This window comes from Macaca nemestrina, chromosome 15, assembly GCF_043159975.1.
Source record: "Macaca nemestrina isolate mMacNem1 chromosome 15, mMacNem.hap1, whole genome shotgun sequence".
In the NCBI taxonomy this organism is placed as follows: Eukaryota; Metazoa; Chordata; class Mammalia; order Primates; family Cercopithecidae; genus Macaca; species Macaca nemestrina.
This window is the reverse complement of record NC_092139.1, coordinates 31,917,428-31,937,899: the sequence shown is the minus strand read 5'-3', so window position 1 is coordinate 31,937,899 and position 20,472 is coordinate 31,917,428. Positions and strand designations below refer to the sequence as shown.

The 20,472-nt window shown below is 42.7% G+C and overlaps 1 protein-coding gene across 3 annotated transcripts in view; it reads left to right on the top strand.

The window, feature by feature from the left end:
• Positions 1-19,908, top strand: part of LOC105496196 (EF-hand calcium binding domain 8) — a 107,118-nt gene extending 87,210 nt beyond the window's left edge. For all 3 annotated transcript variants that reach the window (XM_011766379.3, XM_011766378.3, XM_024797422.2), the window contains 5 exons: positions 1,959-2,127; positions 16,551-16,680; positions 17,900-18,104; positions 18,185-18,283; positions 19,202-19,908. In XM_011766379.3, the coding sequence (XP_011764681.2) occupies positions 1,959-2,127; positions 16,551-16,680; positions 17,900-18,104; positions 18,185-18,283; positions 19,202-19,675 (1,077 nt within the window). In that variant the 3' untranslated portion in view covers positions 19,676-19,908. The remainder of the gene's footprint in view (positions 1-1,958; positions 2,128-16,550; positions 16,681-17,899; positions 18,105-18,184; positions 18,284-19,201) is intronic.
• The last annotated feature ends 564 nt before the right edge of the window (positions 19,909-20,472 follow it).

Genomic DNA, 20,472 nt, shown 5'->3' with positions numbered 1-20,472 from the left:
TCCGCTTAAATGACATGTCCAGAATGTCCACATTATACTTTCTATAGAGTTAGAAAGTAGATTAGTGGTTTCCTGAGGCTGGGGGAGGGAGTTGGGGGAATTGGCTGGTGACTACTGGGTAAAGAATTTCTTTAATGGGGTGATGAAATGGTCTAAAATAGAATGTGGTGGTGGTTGCACAACTCTGAATATACCAAAAACCATTGAATGAGCACTTTAAATTGGTAAATTATATGTGAATTATATTCAATATAGTTGTGTTTAGATATCTGTAAAAATGATGGTGCAAATATTCTTTTTCACAAACCTTTTTTGTTGTTGTTTATAGTTTATTTGCACATCTAGTAATTTGTCCCAAGGAAAGAGTATGTAAAAGAACATAAGCCATTTTAAGGCCTTTCATGTATGCTACAAAATTGCACTCCAGAAGGTTTATACAGTTTTGCATTTCATTAGCCTGTTTTGTTTTATCTTTGACAACCTAAAGAATTTATTAGTAGTATTCGTCTGAGGATCCTCTAGATCTATCAGAGTGTCTTTCTTATAGAAGACATTCAATAAATAAATGTCCTAAGTGAGCAAAACATTTTTAGTTGATTTTTAGGTGCAAATGGTTTCTTTTGATTTTAATTAAGATGCCTTTGTTTATTAGTGATATTGACATCTTTTCTTATTCTATCGGCTTTGTATAACTTTGTGAATTGTCTCTTCATGTCCTTTGCCTACTTTTCCATTGTGGTAACTATCTTTTATAAATGTTGTATAATTAGTTAAAAATATATTAGGCTGGGCATGGTGGATCATGCCTGTAATCCCAGCTCTCTGGGAGGCCAAGGTGGACGGATCGCTTGAGCCTAAGAGTTCGAGACCAGCCTGGGCAACATAGTGAGACCCCATCTCTAAAAAAAAAAAAGCAATAAAAATATTTGAAAAGATTAACTCATTGTCTATTATATGGATTATAAATATCCCCCCAAATTTGTCACTTGCTTGTTAATTTTATTTATGATGATTTAAAAATTACAATATATTTTTTGGTGTTCAAGTCTGTTTTTGTTCCCATTGTGATATTTTCATTTGCCTGTCACTTTCTTAGAGAAAAGATAAACATTGATTCATTCTTTTGTAGGTGTTTTATGATTTCATTGAAAATAAAATCTTCAATGCATCTAGTATTTATTTTGTTGTAGGATAAAAGATAACAACATAGGTTTCTCTTATAGTTCATCAGGTATCCCACTACTGTTTATTGAGTCATGTTTTCTGTTACCACTCTTACTATATACCAAAGTTTTACGTACATTCAGGTTGGTTTCTGAGCTTTCTATTGTCTTCCATTGCTTTGTTTAAAATTTAAAGTTATTTTTCTGACTTTCCATACTTGAATATGGTCGAATAAGTCCCCCTTTATTAATCTTGTTTTATTTAAAAATGGTCATTTTCACTAATTTTCCAGTTCAGTAGTTTTATTCACTCAGTGTAATGTGATTTATCACCCCATTGCTCATTCTATTCATCTCCCAATGCCCAACTAAAAAGCTTCAGAAGACTGAGGCTCTTGCCCTGGCCCCATCACTTTCTAGCTATGTGGGCTTGGTCTAGTCATTGAACATGTCTGACTCTCACTTTTCTCCTCTGTAAGTCAGTGAGAATTATATATTTCCTATAAGGTTGTGAGGTTCAAATGGAATAATATGTATACAGGCACTTGGTAAACAATGTGGTCATATGCAAGTGCTTTTTATGGTTTTACCTAAGGGGCCACTGAGGGCCAGAGAAGTGTTGGGACCTATGTAAGGTCACAAGTAAGTTCATGTGGAACACATCTAAAACTAGAACCCTAGCCAGTGTCCCAGGGCCCTTCCAGCTGGGCTCTGCAGCCTGCAGTCTTAGGTGCCTTCTGATTAGCCTGTGTAGTGGTCTTGGTGTAAGTGTTTCTCCTGTACTGTCCCCTATAGGTTGTGGCTGGCCATACCATTTCCCTGGTTCCCCCCACGCTCCTGATTACCTGGAAGGGCCATTTGGATAGTGTGGCAGACATCCTGTATGTGGACAACTTCCAGTTGGTTATCAGCGCTGGCCAGGACCGGGACGTCAAGGCTTGGAAACTCTCCGGTGATGACATTGGTATGGGTCCTGCTGAAGCTCAGCCATGCCCATGGCCCTTCTTTTCTCTGTCCCTGTCTGAACATAAGCTGGTATGAACTTTGTACTCTGTGGGGAGGGACTCTCAGGCCACAGCAAATGCCTTTGCTTAAATAATATTACAGTCTGCCCAATTGTCCGTTCAGCAAATGGTCCTTCCATCTATTCACCCATTCACCCAATATTATTCACCTATGTATATTTTGCAAATCATATATCTGATAAGGCATATTCCTTTCTCTTTTAAAAAATAAACTTAATTGTTGCATTGTATATATAAAAAAAACACCATACAAACCCAAAGGGTTCAGCTTGGTGAATTTTGACAAAGTAAACACATCCCCACATAGCCACCGTTCATGTCAAGAAACAATTAGGGCCAGGTGTGATGACTCACTCCTCTAATCCCAACACTTTTTTGTCCCCTTTTCCTCCTGTGCTGTCTTCCTTTTTTTTTTTTTTTGTAGTGCCCTGTCTCTACTAAAAATACAAAAATTAGCCGGGCATGGTGGTGCATTCCTGTAATCCCAGCTACTTGAGAGGCTGAGGCAGGAGAATCATTTGAACCTGGTAGGCAGAGGTTGCAGTGAGCCGAGATCATGCCACTGCACTCCAGCTTGGGCAACAGAGTGAGACTCCGTCTAAAAAAAGAAAAAAAAAAAAAGAATTAAAGGTGACTTATGTACCACCATTATAGTATTACAGCATTCTGTATTTTTCTAAGTACATTTATCAGAAAGTTTTGTATTTTCATATGCTTTCGTGTTCCTGCCTAGCATTCTTTTGTTTCAACTTGAAGGGGTCCCTTTAGCATTTATTTAAAGGCAGGTCTAATGGTGATGAACTCCTCTTGTTTTTATTTATCTGGGAAAAGTTTTATATTTCCTTCATTTTTAAAGGACAACTTTCCTGGATATAGTATTTTTGGATGAGATTTTTTTGTTTTTGTTATTTTTTATTTTTATTATTTATTTATTTATTTTTTTGTGACAGAGTCTCACTGTGTCACCTAGGCTGGAATGCAGTGGTGTGATCTCGGCTTACTGCAAGCTCTACCCCCTGGATTCATGCCATTCTCCTGCCTCAGCCTCCTGACTAGCTGGGCCTACAGGCGCCCACCACCACGCCCGGCTAATTTTTTGTATTTGTAGTAGAGATGGGGTTTCACCGTGTTCGCCAGGATGGTCTCGCTCTCCTGATCTCGTGATCTGCCTGCCTCAGCCTCCCAAAGTGCTGGGATTACAGCACTGCACCTGGCCGAGTTTTTGTTCTTTTTATAATGTGTCTCCTTGTGGATTACTTTGACTTTATCCTAGTTGGAATCCCTTGAGCTTCTTAAATATAGGTTTCTTTTCCTTTTTAAGATTTGAAACATTTTCAGCCATTATTTACTAAAATAAGCTTTTTGTCCCTTTCTCTCTCTCTCTCTCCTCCTTCTGGTACTACATAATGCATATATTGTCCATTTGACGATGTCTCATAAATCCCTTAGGCTTTCTTTACTCTTTAAAATTCTTTTTTCTTTTTGCTTCTTTGACTGGATATCTTCAAGTCTGCTGATTTTTCCTTCTGCTTGATCAAGTCTACTGTAGATGACCTTTGAATTCAATTATTTTATTTTTCATCTTTGGCTCTGGAATTTTTTTTTTTCTTTCTTCGAGATGGGGTCTTGCTCTGCCACCCAGGCTTGAGTGCAGTGGCACGAATTCAGCTCACTGAAGCCTTGACCTCCCAGCCTCAAGTGATCTTCCCACCTCAGCCTCCTGAGTAGCTGGGACTACAGGTGCATGCCATCACGCCTGGCTAATTTTTTTTATTGTTTGTAGAGACAGGGTTTCACCATGTTGCCCAGGCTGGCCTTGAATTCCTGAGCTCAAGTGATCCGCCCGCCTAAGCTTCCCAAAGTGTTGGGATTATAGTTGTGGGCCACCATGGCTGGCCTCTGTTTGGTTCTTTTCTATATTTTCTGGGTCCTCACTAGTATTCTCATTTTGTTCATATATTGTTTCTGAGCTTGTTGAGCATTTTTATCATGGTTACTTAGAATTCTTTGTCAAATAATTCATATACCTCAATTTCTTTAGCGGCAGTAAATTTGCAATTTACGTGCATAAGTTTTTTTTAGGAGTCCATTATCTCTTGCTCCCTCTGGTGTCTGTTTGGAGTACTGCAAGTTCTCTAGAGCTGCTACAAGCTTCCCCCAGGCCTCTCGAATATGCTAGGTCTTTCAATAGTCTGAGAGAGGCAAGACAGAAACCAGTCTCTTGGGTACCCCTCAAAGGCTAACAAAGGCTAACACTGGATATATATGCTCCAAATCTGCTTCCTCAGGGAGAAGCTGGAAGTTGGGTTATTTTCCCTACTCATTCCTCAGAGCGGCAGGAGGGACTCTGATAGTGAGTGTATGCTAGTCTAAATTGTCACCTTTGTTCTTAGTAGCCCAGTCTGGTGCCCCTTCCTGTCAGTGCTTAGATTCAGGCAAGACAGAAACTGGTTCATCATGCAGCCCTCTGAAAAGTCTGCATGTTAGATGTACCTCTCAGTCTTTCCCTCCCAGGGAGAAGCTGGAAGCTGGGGGTTCCTTCCCAATCTGCTTCACTGAGCCAGGAGGAGGGATTACAAGTGAGCACCATGAATTTTCCTACTGGCTTCAGTGCAGCTGGTGTGTGTGTGTGTGTGTTTGTTTGTTTGTTTTGCATTCATCTGGGATGAATGGTCCTGGTTTCTGGTCCATGTACTGTTGTTCAGTCAGTGTCTCCATAAGGGGAAGGAGGTGCTGGATCTTCCTATTCTACCATCTTGCTGATGTCACCCATTTTTTGTATCTTTCAAAGACGTCTTTGACTATCCCCTAAATATAATATCTAGTGTTTTTTTTAGAAGCTTGATTGTTTTAAAAATCAGATTTTTGAAGTGTAATTTACATCCAATAAAAGCACGTTTTAAAAGTATATAGTTCTATGAGGTTTCATGAATGCATAGAATTGTGTAATTGGTATCACAATCAAGATATAGACATTACCCCAAAAAGCGACCTCATGTCTCCTCATAATAAACTCTATTTCCTTCTCCTAACCCCTGGCAGCCATTGATCTGTTTTGTCTCTATAGTTTTGCCTTTTCCAGATTATCATAAATGGAAACATACACATGTAGCTGAGTGAAATTCTAACTTTCACTTAGCATAATCAATTTTAGATTCATCTGTGTCGTTGAATGTTTCAGTAGTTTGTTCTTTTTATTGCTGAGTATTATTCCACTGTATGGCTCTGTCATAGTTTGTTAACCCATTCACCAGTTATAGGACATTTGGGTCATTGTCAGTTTTGGGTGATTATGAATGAAGCTGTTTTAAACATTGTTTTCATTTCTGTTGGGTAAGTATTTAGAAGCAGAACGACTGGGTTGTATGGTTAAGTGTATTGAAACTTTATGAGAAACGACCAAACTGTTTTGCATTTCTACCTCTGCGTCTTCATCAACATTTGGTGTTTGATCTGTTATTATTTTAAATTTTAATAATCTATACTTATAGCATGATATTTCAATACTCTTCTCTCAATAATTTATAAGACAACTCTACAGAAAATCATTAATGATATAGAATACTTGAATAACACTATCAAACAATTTTACTTAATTGACATTTATAGATCACTCCATTCATAAACAAAATAAACATTATTATTATTATTATTATTATTTTGAGGTGGAGTCTCGCTCTGTCGCCAGGCTGGAGTGCAGTGGCGCAATCTCGGCTCACTGCAACCTCCGCCTCCCAGGTTCACGCCATTCTCTTGCCTCAGCCGCCTGAGTTGCTAGGACTACAGGTGAGCGCCACCACACCCAGATAAATTTTTTTTTTGGAATTTTAGTAGAGATAGGATTTCACCATGTTGGCCAGAATGGTCTTGATCTCTTGACCTCATGATCCGCCCGCCTCGGCCTCCCAAAGTGCTGGGATTACAGGTGTGAGCCACCGCGCCTGGCCAACATTATTTTTAAGTGCACACAGAACATTAATTCAAACAGACCATATTCTGGGCCACAAAACAAATCTCAATAATTTCAAAAGGATTTATGCCATACAGAGTATGTTCTCTGATCCCAATGAAACTGAATTATAAATCAAAAACAGAAATATCTTTGAAATATCCCTAAATATTTGGAAGATAAATGACACACTTCTAAATAACCCATGGGCCAAAAAAGAAATCCAGAGGGAAATTAGAAAACATTTTGAACTGAATGAAAATGAAAATATAACATTTCAAAATTTATGAGATGCCACAAAAAACAGTAGTAAGGGGGAAATTTATAACACTAAATTCCTATACTAGAAGGAAAAAAGTTCAAATCACTAGCCTCAACTTCCACATTAAGAAACTAGAAAGAGGCCTGGTGCAGTGGCTCACGACTTTGGGAGGCAGGTGGGGGGATCATTTGAACCCAGGAGTTCGAGACCAGCCTGGGCAACATAACGAGACCCCATCTCAATGAAAGAAAGAAAAGAAAGAAAGAAAGAAGGAAAGAAGAAGGAAAGAAAGAAAGAGCAAGTCGAACCCAAAGTAAATAGAAGAAAGGAAATAATAAAGATTAGAATGGAAATCGATGAAACAGAAAAGTAAAAAATAATAGGGAAAATCAATGAAGCCAGAAGCTGGTTCTTTGAAAAGATCAATTAAATTGATAAACCTCCAGCTAGACTGCGCAGGAAAAAGAGACAGAAGACACAAATTACCAATATCAGGAATAAGTGGGATGACATCACTGCTGATTCTACAGATGTTAAAAGGATAACAATGAAATACTATAAACAACTTTATACAATAAATTTGGCAACTTACATGAAATAAACTCCTTGAAAGACACAAACTACTAAAGCTTACACAAGAAGAAGCAGATAACCCAAATATCCTTATATCAAAGAAATTAAATTTGTAGTTTAAAACGCTCTTCACAAAGATATCTCCAGGCCTAAATGGCTTCCCTGGTGAATTTTACCAAATATTTGAAGGAGAAATAATATAAGTTCTACAGAAACTGTTCCAGAAAGTTGAAAAGGATACAATACTTCCCAACTCATGAGGCAACTTGGTACCAAAACCTGACTAAGACATTATAAGAAGAGAGTGAAAAAGAAAAGGAAAGAAAGAAAGAAACAAACAAACAATTGATTAATATCCCTCATAAGCATAAATGCAAAATATCTTAACAAAACTTTTGCAGATAAAATCCAGCAATATATAAGAAGGGTAATATATCATAATCAAATAGGGTTTACCCCAGATATACAAGGTTGGTTTAATATTTGAAAATCAATATAATTTATTATATTAATAAACTTAAAGTGAAAAACTATGTGATTATCTTGTTATAATAAAGTCATTTGACAAAATTCAACATCCATTTCTGATAAAAACATTTAGCAAAATAGAAAAAAACTTCCTCAACCTGAGGAAGTGCATCTGTGAAAAAACCTAAAACTAACTTCACACCTAATGGTGAAAGGCTGAGTACTTTGCCCTGACCAGGAATAAGACACGCCACTTCGATTCAAAGTTAGACTAGAAGTGTAGAGGGCAGTTAGAGAAGGAAAAAAAAAAGGCATTCAGATTGGAAAGGAAGAAATAAAACTTTTTATTTGTAGTTGACTAATTGTCTATGTAGAAAATCCAGTGGATTTTACTAAAAAGAGTTAGTAAGGAGTTTAACAAGGTTGCAGGATACAAAATCAGTATAAAAAATCAATTGTATTTCTATATACTAGCAATGAACAGTCAGAAATGGAAGTAAAAGATACATTTACGATAACATAAAACATGAAATACCAAGATATGTAAGTACACAGAAAAGTACTACAAAACATTGCTGAGACAAAGTGTAGAAGATTTACTGTTAATGGGTAGAAGACTCTCTGATTAAGAATAAAATTATCTCCAAATTAATTTGTAGGTTAACTGAAATACCAATCAATATCCCAGAAGAATTTTTGTAGAAATTGACACAGTGATTCTAAAATTTATATAAACCAGTCAAAATAGCTTTGGCAAAGGAAACTAAGATGAAGCGCTAACATTGCCTGATTTCAAGACTTATTGTGAAGCCATGGTAATCAAGACAGTGTGGTAATGGCATAGAGACAGACAAATAGATCAATGGAATGGCACAGAAAGTCCAGAGATACACCCATACATATACGGACATCTGTTTCCAACAAAGGTGCAAAGGCAATTCAGTGGAGAAAAGACAGACTTAAAGCAACGAACTTGGATCCACACTTCACACCACATACAAAAAGCAGCTCAAAATGGGCTGTGCATGGTGGTTCATGCCTGTAATCCAAGCACTTTGGGAGGCTGAGGTGGGAAGATCACTTGAGGCCAGGAGTTCGAGACCAGCCTGACCAACATGGGAAGACCCCATCTGCTAAACATACAAAAAATTAGCCAGGCATGGTGGTGCCGGCCTGCAATCCCAGCTACCCAGGAGGCTGAAGCATGAGAATTGCTTGAACCTGGGAGGTGGAGGCTGCAGTGAGCCAAGATCACACCACTGCACTACAGCCTGGGCGACAAAGCAAGACTCTATCTCAAAAAAACAAAACAAACAAAAACAATTCAAAATGGATCATAGAACTAAAGGCAAAAGTTAAAACTAAAACTTCTAGAAGAAATCATGGGAGAAAACCTTTGTGACCTTGGTTTAGGCAGAGATTGTTTGGATGCAACACCAGTAGAGCACAATTAATAAAATATCAAGTTAGTAACAGTTTATCAAACTTAAAAACTTCTGCTCTTCAAAAGACATTGTTAAGAGAACAGAAAGATAAACCACAGACTGGGAGAAGATATTTGCAAATCCTATATCTGATAAAGCTCCTATTTAGAATATATGAACTCTCAGAACTCAATAAGGAAACAAATAATACAATAAAAACATTAGAAAAAGGTTTGGATAGACCACAAATTTGAAGAAACTTCACTGTAATAATTAAAGAGGAAACACGAAGGACAGCTCGACAGTCAGCAGGGACAGGTTTATTTTAAATAAACCTGAGAGGGGCAGCTGGCTGAGTTAGGTTAGAGCCACACTCTCTTACAGACTAAGAGTTTTTAAGGATTCAGGGTGGGAGAGTTTATCAGAGGCTTGGACTGCTTCTGTGTCTTTTTGTTGTGCTTATCTGGGAGGGAGAGTTGTGTGTCTGTTCCCATACATCTTTCTGCAGCTGCAGGCATATCCCCTCTGCTTTTAGCTTCCCTATCTTAGTGCACCTGAAGGGAAAGGAATGTGCTTATTAAGGCCTACTGTTTTACTGGGGCCCATTGTATGAGGGTGAAGTTTAGCAGTTACCCAAGAGACTTTCCCCTGACCTCTCTCTGTGCCAGAGCTGTCTTATCAGTGTTTTACTGTCTGCTCTTTCTGTCTGCTTGTAGTTAGAAGTGATTTCCTTGAAATGCATGAGGCTAGAAAGGGAGCTGGAACTTAAAGTGGTGGTGTTTGTCCGCGATGACGGTGCTCCTGCTCTGTCATTCACCAAAGAAAATATATAGAAGCATGGAAAGCAATGCTCAATATTTATTCATTAGAAGAGACATACTAATTAAAACCGCTAAAGATACCATTTATCTTATTAGAATGGCTGAAATTAAACAATATTGATCATACTAAGATGGTATATGAAGGAGCTGAAACTCTCCTGCATGGCTAATGGGAACGTATAATGGTACAACTGCTTTGGAAAGCGTTTTGGCAGTTTCTTAATAAAGTTAAATGTGCCCCTATGATATGAGTCAGCTGTTCCACTTCTATGAAAGCATATGCCCGGGTAAAGACTACATACATAAATGTTCACAGCAGTATTTTTTATTTTATTTATTTATTTATTTTTGAGACGGAGTCTCGCTCTGTCGCCCAGGCTGGAGTACAGTGGCCGGATCTCAGCTCACTGCAAGCTCCGCCTCCTGAGTTTACACCATTCTCCTGCCTCAGCCTCCCAAGTAGCTGGGCTACAGGCGCCCGCCACCTCGCCCGGCTAGTTTTTTGTATTTTTTAGTAGAGACGGGATTTCACTGTGTTAGCCAGGATGGTCTCGATCTCCTGACCTGATGATCTGCCCGTCTCGGCCTCCCACAGTGCTGGGATTACAGGTGTGAGCCACCGCGCCCGGCCAGCAGTATTTTTTTGTAACAGCCCCAAACTAGAAACAATTCAAATGTCCATCAATAGTTGAGTTATAAACTATGGTTTATGGAATATCACTCAGCAATAAAACAGAATGAAGAATTGATATGTTATATAATGTGGTTGGATTTCAAAATAATTATGCTTAGTGAGAGAAGCCAAACAAAAACCTGTACATATTGTATGATTTATTTTTTCCCAACCATTTACATCTGCATCTATTTATATAAAATTTTAGGAAATGCGAACAAATTTATAGTGTGACAGCAGATAACTGGTTGTTTGGGGATTAGGGGCTGATGAGGGTTGGAAGGGTGAGAGCTCAAAGAAGCAGGAAGAAACTTTTGCAGGTGATGGATATGTACACATTAAATAGAAACCGGTTATTGCATGTCAGTTATACTTCAATGAAACTGTTAAAAATAGTCATCCTACTAGGTTTATAGTGGTATCTTATTAATGATTTTAATTTGCATTCCTCTAGTGACTAATGATGTTGAAATATTTTCTTGCACTTATTAAAGTTTTTGCCCATTTTAAAATTGGGTGTTGTTTTTAAGTTGTAGGAGTTATTTATATATTATGGATATTAACCTCTTATCAGGGATATGATTTTCAAATACTTTCTCCCATCCTGTAAGCTTCTTTTTCATTGGGTTCGTTGTTGATTGTGGTTTTTATTTGTTTGTTTGTTTGTTTTGAAATGGAGGTTCGCTGTTGTTACCCAGGCTGGAGTGCAATGGTGCGATCTCAGCTCACTGCAACCTTCACTTCCCTGGTTCAAGCGATTCTCCTGCCTCAGCCTCCCGAGTAGCTGGGATTACAGGCACCCACCACCACACCCATCTAATTTTATATTTTTAGTAGAGACGGGGTTTCATCATTTTGTCCAGGCTGGTCTCGAACTGCTGACCTTAGGTGATCGACCTGCCTTGACCTTTCAAAGTGCTGGGATTATAGGTGTGAGCCACCACACCCAGCCTGATTATGTTTTTTGAAACACAGAAGTTTTCACGTTTAATGTCTATTTTTGCTTTCATTGCCTGTTTTTTAGTGTCATATCATTGGCCTAATCCAATGTTATGAAGCTTTCCTTCCATATTTTTTTCTAGGAGTTTTTACAATTTTGGGTATTATGTTTAGGTATTTAATTCATTTTGAGTTCATTTTTGTATATGGTGTAAAAAGGGTCCAGTTTTACTCTTTTGCATGTGGCAATTTGGTTTTCCCAGCACCATTTGTTGTAGAGACTGTCTTTCCCAATTGAGTGGTCTTGGCACTTTTGTTGAATATCATTTGGCTACATATGTGAGGCTTTATTTTTTAATTTAATTTTATTTTTTTTGAGACAGAGTCTTGCTCTGTCATCCAGGCTAGAGTGCAGTGGCGATCTTGGTTCACTGCAAGCTCCGTCTCACAGGTTCACACCATTCTCCTGCCTCAGCCTCCCGAGTAGCTGGGACTACAGGTGCCTGCCACCACACCTGGCTATTTTTTTTATTTTTATTTGTAGTAGAGACAAGGTTTCACCGTGTTAGCCAGGATGGTCTCGATCTCCTGACCTCATGATCTGCCTGCCTTGGCCTCCCAAAGTGCTGGGATTAGAGGCTTGAGCCACTGCACCTGGCCGAGGCTTTGTATTCTATTCCATTGGTTTATATGTCTGTTTTTATGCCGGTACCACACTGTCTTGATTACTGTAGCTTTGTAATATATTTTAAAATCAGAAAGTAGATGTTTTTGTTCTCTAAGAAATTTTTGCTTACATTAAAATTACAAAGATATTCTCTTAGATTTCCCTCTAGAAACTAGAGATTTTGGCTTTTAATTTAGGTCTATGATCTATCTTCAATTGATTGTTGTATAGAGAGGATGTTTTGTCTATTTCCAGTTAGCCAAGAGAGTTAAAAAAAAAATCATAAATAGGTGTTGAATTCTGTCAAATGCTTTTTCTGCTTCTACTGTGATAATCATATAGCTTTTGTCCTTTATCCTGTTGATGTGGTAAATTACATTTTTTGAATTTTGAATTCAAACCTGCATTCCTGGAGTAAACCCCACTTAGTCAAGATGTATTATTCTTTTAATATATTGTTGAATTCTATTTTACTCCTTAATGGAACTTTATTGTGTTATGGCCAGGAACCCTTGAGTGCCTAAAACCTTCTTGGTCCTGGACATCTATCCTCCCATGAGTAGAGTGGCCAATGGGAATTCAAAATACCATTTTACTTTGGTTTTCTTGGTTTTGCCTCAAAAATGCAGCATTTTTCTGGTAAGTGGAGATAGAGCCATATGATTTTGCCTAAGGCAGGCCCCTCCCTTTCCCTAAAGCCAAACCCGGATCTTACCCTAGCGGGCCATTAGAGACAAGAACACAAGTGAAAAACAGAATGGCTCCTCCAAATGCATTTATAACAAGTGATCCCTGCTGGGCTCAGTGGCTCACACCTGTAATCCCAGTACTCTGGGAGACCAAGGTGGGAAGATCACATAAGCACAGGAGTTTGAGACCAGCATGGGCAACAACGTGAGACCCTGTCTCTACAAAAAATTTAAAACTTAGCTGGGCATGGAAGTGCGCACCTGTAGTCCCGGTGACTCAGGAGGCTGAGGCAGGAGGATCGCCAGAGCCCAGGAGTTCGAGGCTGCAGTGAGTTATGACTGTGCTGCTGTACTCCAGCCTGGGGAATAGAACAAGACCCTGTCTCAAAAAATAAAAATAAAAAAAATAAAATAAAACAAATGATGTAAAAAACATGCTCTCTCAGTATTCGAGAGTCCATCCTGTTTGGATTAGCAAATGTTCTATTCTTTTTTTTTTTTTTTTTTTTTTGAGGCGGAGTCTCGCTCTGTCGCCCAGGCTGGAGTGCAGTGGCGCGATCTCGGCTCACTTCAAGCTCCGCCTCCCGGGTTCCCGCCATTCTCCTGCCTCAGCCTCCCGAGTAGCTGGGACTACAGGCGCCGCCACCACGCCCGGCTAATTTTTTTTGTATTTTTAGTGGAGACGGGGTTTCATTGTGTTAGCCAGGATGGTCTCGATCTCCTGACCTCGTGATCCGCCCGCCTCGGCCTCCCAAAGTGCTGGGATTACAGGCTTGAGCCACCGCGCCCGGCTGCAAATGTTCTATTCTTGAGGAAACCCCAAGAAGGGCTTGAGAAGGGGGCTGGGAGCCTTCCCCACCTCCAAACAGCAAGCATATATCTTCTGTTCCATGTCCTGAGCGAAGGTATAGGTGGCCTCCAACCCAACTGGAATAAAGGCCCTGCCTCACATGTGCAAATGCTGCCTGCCCATGTAAGGGAGAGAAAATGCTGTTTCTCTGTTTTTCGTTAAAAAGAACCCTTTCAGCCCATCTCTGTTCTTATATTTGTGTGCCTCTTTTAAACAGTGTATAATTGAGTCTTATTTTTTTCATCCTGAAAATCTTTACCTTTTAATTGAATATTTAGTTCATTTAAATATCAGCAATTACTTACATAGTTGGTTTGAAGTGTATCATCTTGCTATTTATTTTTTCTGTTTATCCTATCCTTGGTTTCTTTTTTCTTCCTTTTCTTATTTCTTTTGGGTTAATCAAATATTTTAAAAATTGTTGTTTTGTGTGCTCTGTTTGCTCTTTAAATGGTATCTTTTGTACTGTTCTTTTAGTGATTACCTTAGACATTATATGTATTCTTGACCTAGTGCTACTCCCTGTGCAAGAATCTTACATCCCCCCCATGTTTATGTTATTATTATATATTTTATTTCTACATATGTTGTGTCTTCCTATAAGACATTGTTATTATTATTTCTTTCAGCAGTCAATTTCCTTTTATGGTTACTGACATATTTACCATTTCTGGTGCTCTTCAATCTTGAAATTCTAGGATTCTGTCTGCAATTGTTTTCCTTTAGTCTGAAGAACTTCCTATTTCTTATAGTGTTATCGGCCACTAATAAATTCTCAGATTGATAATTTTCAGATCAAATTTTCCAATCAATGAAAATATCTTTATTTTGCCATAAAATTTAAGACTATTTTACTGGGTATAGAATTCTCAGCTGGCAGTTTCTTTTCTTTCAGCATTTAACATACTCATTCAATGGTCTTCTGGTGTTCATATTTTCTGTTGAAAAGTCAGTTGCAAGTTGCTTCTTTGAAGGTAATTTGTCTTTTTTTCCTCTGGCTGCTTTTGGTTTTCAGCAGTTTGACTATGATATGCCTAAGTGTGGTAGTGTTTGTATTTATTCTGCTTGGAGTTCACTGATCTTTTAAATCTAGAGGTTGATGTCTTTCATCAGTTTTGAAAAGCATTCAGATATTATCTCTTCACTATTACTTCTGCATTATTCTCTCTCCTCTCATTGTGGGGGTACTAACTATATGTGTGCTAGACTATTTGACTTTGTCTCGTAGGTCTCTCATGCCTTTTTTTTTTTTTTTTCATTTTTTTTTCAAGCTCTGAATTCCACACTGTTTTTTTGCTGACCTGCCTTCCAGTTCACGAACCCTATCCTCTTCTGTATGCAGCTTGCTATTAAATCTATTGAATTAGTTCTTAATTTTAGATTTTTTTGGTTTTGTTTTGTTTTGTTTTGTTTTTTGAGACAGAGTCTCGCTCTGTCGCCGAGGCTGGAGTGCAGTGGCTGGATCTCAGCTCACTGCAAGCTCCGCCTCCCGGGTTTACGCCATTCTCCTGCCTCAGCCTCCCGAGTAGCTGGGACTACAGGCGCCCGCCACCTCGCCTGGCTAGTTTTTTGTATTTTTTAGTAGAGACGGGGTTTCACCGTGTTAGCCAGGATGGTCTCAATCTCCTGACCTCGTGATCCGCCCGTCTCGGCCTCCCAAAGTGCTAGGATTACAGGCTTGAGCCACCGCACCTGGCTAGATTTTTTTTTTAGTTTTAGAATGTCCGTTTGATTCTTTTCTATAGATTGCAATTCTTCTTTTCCACCATTTTATTCAATTTTCTTTAATTTTATTTAACATTATTTGTAACAGTTATTTAAAGTTTTAATCTGCTAACTCCAATGTCTGAATCTTCTGGAGGGTCCACTTCTAATGCCTATTTCTTCTCTTGATTATTGGTTTTATTTGCCTTTTCAAATGTCATATATACAAAATAAAATAAAATAAAAAAAATCCAAAACTTTTCTGGGCTTGTATAAATGGACTGTAAAGACTTTAGTTGATATTATTTCCCCCAGAGCATTTGCTCTTTCCTCTGTATAGGGCTGAGCATCTCCATCAAGTTGGGGATTGAACTGGGTTGGGGCTGAGTAGCAGCTTTAGGAGGACTCAGTTTGCCTCTGTGTTCAGTTGTCTCAAAGATGAAATCTGTGTCTGTTTCAGGCTCCTCCTTCAGTGGGACTCTGTTTCCCAATGATCTCATTCTGCTTTTCTATACCAGCACCTACAACCCCAGCCTCCCTGGTGCTCGGCAAATGTCCTAACAAGAAAAACAGCTGTGCATTCAGGCGAGATTTATTAATCATGCCAGCCACAGTGGATGTCAGAAGCTCTGCTGGTCTCTGTCTCTCTAAGCCAAGTCTGATTCTCATTAAGCCTGTGTGTAGACTCAGGAGCGCCCCCGAGACAAGAAAGCAGCTCCCACTCCGAGCTTTTCTTGGAAAAACTTGTCCCTTTCTGTCATTTTAGTTCACCTGGCCCTCTGCTTCTATTGCTCTCCAGTGATTTTTTTTTTTTTTGTTTTTAATGATTTTGTACCTATCTGTTTTATTTTTCTTAACTTTAAAAATCCTGCAGCAGGAGAATGGCCTGCTACTCACTATTCTCTGCCCAGGAGCAGGACTTAATTCTGTTTTCACTATCTACTTTTTACTCCAGCCCCATTCCTTCCCCCACCATCCCCAATCTCATATCTGATGGGTGTCTGACCATTTTATGCCATTGCCATTTTACACACAAGCTACCTGAAGCCCAACTGAGGATCATTCAGTCACTGCCATAGTACTCTCCCCATCTCAGTTCACATGTGGGGCAGGATGCTTTAGGCCTGAGCTCCGAGTGTGTCCTAGGGCTTCTGTCTGGCTCATCCACATATTTGTGGAGTACATATGCTTGGCGTATGGTGGGCACTCAACATTTGAGTGGGTGTGGGGGCTGAGGGTAGGGGTTACTAGCTGACCCCTGAAGGTAGAGGATAAGGGGCAGAGGGCTTGGAGGAGGGGAGTATGCCAGTTGTGGTTCTGAGCAGTGTCTGATCAAATCACAGGAACATTTGGCCTGAGTGTGTGGAAAAGACTACAGGATGCCCGTGATGGTCCTCATGAAAACAGAGCAAGCTTAGAGGAAGAGGGCAGCTCCACTGGCACCACCCAGAAGGCCTTCCATCTGGAACTGCAGTGAGTGAGCACAGCCTGCTTGATCTTCTCTGGCCTGAGGAGGGAGAGGCTGTGAGTCTTCCCAGGTCCCAGGAAGCCTCTGCCTGGGTTGGGTAGAGCTAGACATGGGTGAGGAGGACCCTCAGAAGGCCAGAGGTTTGAGAGTTGCAGGCAACTCTAGTCCACAGTGGCAGCTATGGCTGGAGAGCCCAGGCCCTGTTTTAGCCCAGCTCAGCTGAAAGGTTGAGCGGTGAAAGGGGAAAATACAAAAACCCAAGTGCTTGGATGGGGCCCTGTCCCCCAGCCAGGCCCAGATTTGCTAGAGCTGACTTCCCTGCAGAGGTCATTGCTGCATGGCCAGAGGTCCCTGGCAGAGGAGTGCTCAGGCCCAAGGCTCTGATCCTGAGTGGACATTTGTGTTATTTCCCTGATTTGCAGGGAACATCAGGCTGCTGGCTACTTGTTCCTCCCCCTGCAGTTTCATCTCCAACCCACTCCATCCACTCCATCCTTATTCCTGACCAAGTCTTCAGTAATTCTGGTTCATTCAAGAAAATGTGTATTGAGATCCTACTGACTGCCAGACCTTGTGCTAGGTTCTAGAGATACAAGACACCAGACACAGTCCTGCTTCAGAGAACTCACAGTTTACTCGGGGAGGTGGACATGCAGACTCATGGCTGCAGTTTTATGTGATAAGTAATGAGAGTATTAGGAACAGGGATGGCTCGGAGGACAATCTACGTGATTGAGTGGATCAAGTAAGGAAGGCTGCATAGGAGAGGTGATTTTGGAGTTGGGTTTTGACATTTAAGTAGGAGTCTGTCAGGTACCCACAGAATCTTTGTGGCTCCAGTGCTGCCATCAAGGCATACATCTTCACAGTGCTGTGGAGGGACATCAAACAAGGCAAAGGCAGGGTTTCCCTGGGGCAGGGGGCAGACATGTTTGAATAGTCCACAAGGGGAGGTCCAGATAAAGCCAGACGGGGTGTCAGGTCTGCATGGTGGAGAGGACAGAGTGGTGGGAGAGTGGCAGGACTTGCTGGGCCAGCTGCATCGATCCAGGATTTGCAAATTCCATACTTGCTCAGTGGTGGGCTCTGGGAATTTGCCCTGGGGGAGGGATGGAAGTTTGGAAAGGATCAGGCCCAGGAAGGGAGAGCCTTTCAGGGTTTCTGGAAGGGTCACCCTGCCTTGTGGTGGGGGGACATCTTGTGAAGAAAAGCCTCCCACACTAGGGAGCAGCGGGATCTGGCTGAGGCCCTGATATACCAGCGGCGAGAGCAGGCGGCGCTGATGGCCCTCCTGCATGGGAAGGCAGATAAGGAGACAGAAGCTTGGGCCAGGCTGCAGAAGATGGCCCTGATGTCCCCATGGGCCGGAGAGCGCCCCCTGGAAGACATTGAGGACAGCTGGAGCAAGTGGGAGTCCAGGGACAAGCAGGTAAGGCTGGGAGGGGAGCACAGGGAGGGGTGCGGGGACCCCCAACTCTCAGGCTTCACTCTTGGGCGTGGCTCCTGCAGGTGAGCAAAGTCTTGGGAGCGGCGTATAAGCCCAAGGAACGCTTGCGGAATACCAGGTTCCTGTCCATGAGGGTGCCGTACGGCTGGATGAAGCAGCAGGTGAGGCGGGATGGGGCGGCTCCCCAGGAGGCTGGGTCAGGGGCCAGGGAATCCCATGTCCACCGGCAGCCACCCTTGTGCCCACACAGCCCTTCAGTGGGGGTAGACGGGAGCATTTGTCCTTTAACAGGATTCTGGGCCATAGACAGTTCTGGGATGAGACTGATGTGTCTGGTTTGTTTGCCAATGCCCTGGCTGAGGTCACTGGCGCAGCTTTTGTCCTTGAGAACAAGCCTCAAGGGCCTGTGGGACAAGGTCCCCCTTGGGCAGGGCCCCTGTCTATAGCCTCCAAGCATTTCCTATGGTCTGTGGCTGTCCATTTGCTGGTTAGCATATTTCCCACCTGTGTCCCCACTACCGTGGTGCTCAAACAGCAGACCAGGGTGTCGTGCCAGGCCCGTAGTAAGAGACAGGGTAAATGGAAGGAGTGGCTCTCCATTGGGGACAGAAAGGAGCAGGGGATGTTCGAAAGAGCAGATTAGAGCTCCAGATTTGAGATCCCAGCCTCTCCCAGCCTCCCTGTCCTTATCTGCCATGGGAGATAACACTGAAGGCCATGTCTCTGCAGGGCCCCCCTGTCCCGGGCTGGGGAGAGGCTGGTGTGAGATGGATTGTTCCAAGGAGCTCTTTGCACCTGGGCCTCACCCAGCGTCCAGCTCGAGGCCTCATTCGCAGAAGCGGACAGTCTCCTCGCCAGCTCACAGGGTCGTCAGAAGCACTATAATTGGGTGGAGAGCAGGGCTGGGTGCCTGGCCTGGTGCAGGATGGATGCATAGGTCTGCAGACAATGGTGGTTAGTGGCAACCACGGTCCTCTGGACATGCCTTCTTGGCATGGGAAGACCTCAGGGCACCTGATCCTGGGTGTCCCTGGCTCCACCTGGTGCCCCGTTCCCGCTCCCCACTCTGTTCCCTGCAGATCTCGCCTCAGGTCTACCAAAGCCTGCACTTCAATGATCTGATGCCCACCCAGCAGCCCGACTTCCTGACCAGCAGGGGCCCAGACCAGCAGGACCAGCACATCCGCCTGGTAGCCCACGATGTCCAGAAGGACCTGGTGCCCAGCAGGGAGCAGGCTGTGCTGGATACCATGGACAGCACGCCTGCAGCCACCTCCTCCCCATCTTCCTTGTTATCTGTCACCGCCTCAGCCTCCAGGCTGCTGGACTCCAGCTTGCCTGCCTTCCTGAGGCCCCAGTTCTCTTTCTTGCTGCGGCCCCAGTCGGCCTCCACAGCCCATTCCACCCCCTCAGTCCCATCCCCGGTGTCCAAGTCCACCCTGCAGAGGTCAGCAACCCCCAAGCACATTGTCTCCTCCCTCGAGCGGTCCCCAAGGCCTCTGAAGGCCACCTTCATGTCCTCTGTGAAGGAGGGCTCCCACGTCAGGTTCTGAGGTGCTCTGCCATCTTCTCTAGTCCAGCAGCAGGGCCACCAGGCCCATGGCGGGCCTGCATGTCCCTGGCTTATTCCCTACCAGACCCAGAGGATGTGGCCCTTCCCCCGGCCGCCCCACTTGCCTCTCTGGGGAAGTCCACCTGTCTCCTAATCTTATCTTCTCTCTGGCCCCGCACAGAGCCCTGGGGCAGAAAATAAATGTTCTCAGCTGTGGGCGTCCACAGGCGATGACGTCGGGCTGTGTGTTCCTTACCCCCTTAGGTCCCTCCTTATCTGAGACCGTTCACATCCCCTGGCCCTGGCAGAGGCAGAGAGGAGAGTCCCTCTCCAAGGACACCTGGGCGTGGCTGGTTGCCTTGGAAACTTGGTTCAGCCTCATTGCAAGAGTGAGCCCTGGCAGCCATCTGGTGAGGGTCATGGCTGTTTGTCTTCTGCCCCTGCTGTCTGTCAGTCTTCCCTCATCATCAAACACTCCATCCCAAGCACCCTTTTCTGTCCTGTGTGCAGAGAGGGCTGGAAGCACGGTGGGCAGCACCCCTCGTGGCTCTGCCGCTGTCTGGCTGTGGAGTCCCATATGTCCTTCCCCTCTGGCCCAGAGTCACCTGTCCAGACCTCTGCTGGGCCGTCAGCCCTCTCGGCAGCTGGAGACCCCATTCTGGGGCATGTGGGGTCTTCTGGACACGTCACCTGCGGCCTGAAGGGAGCCGGGGCTGCCCGCTGCTGCTGAGCAAGGAGGAGGTGGGCTATAGGCTTGGGGTTCTTGGGGGATCTGTCTGTCCCAGTGTCCCCACAGAC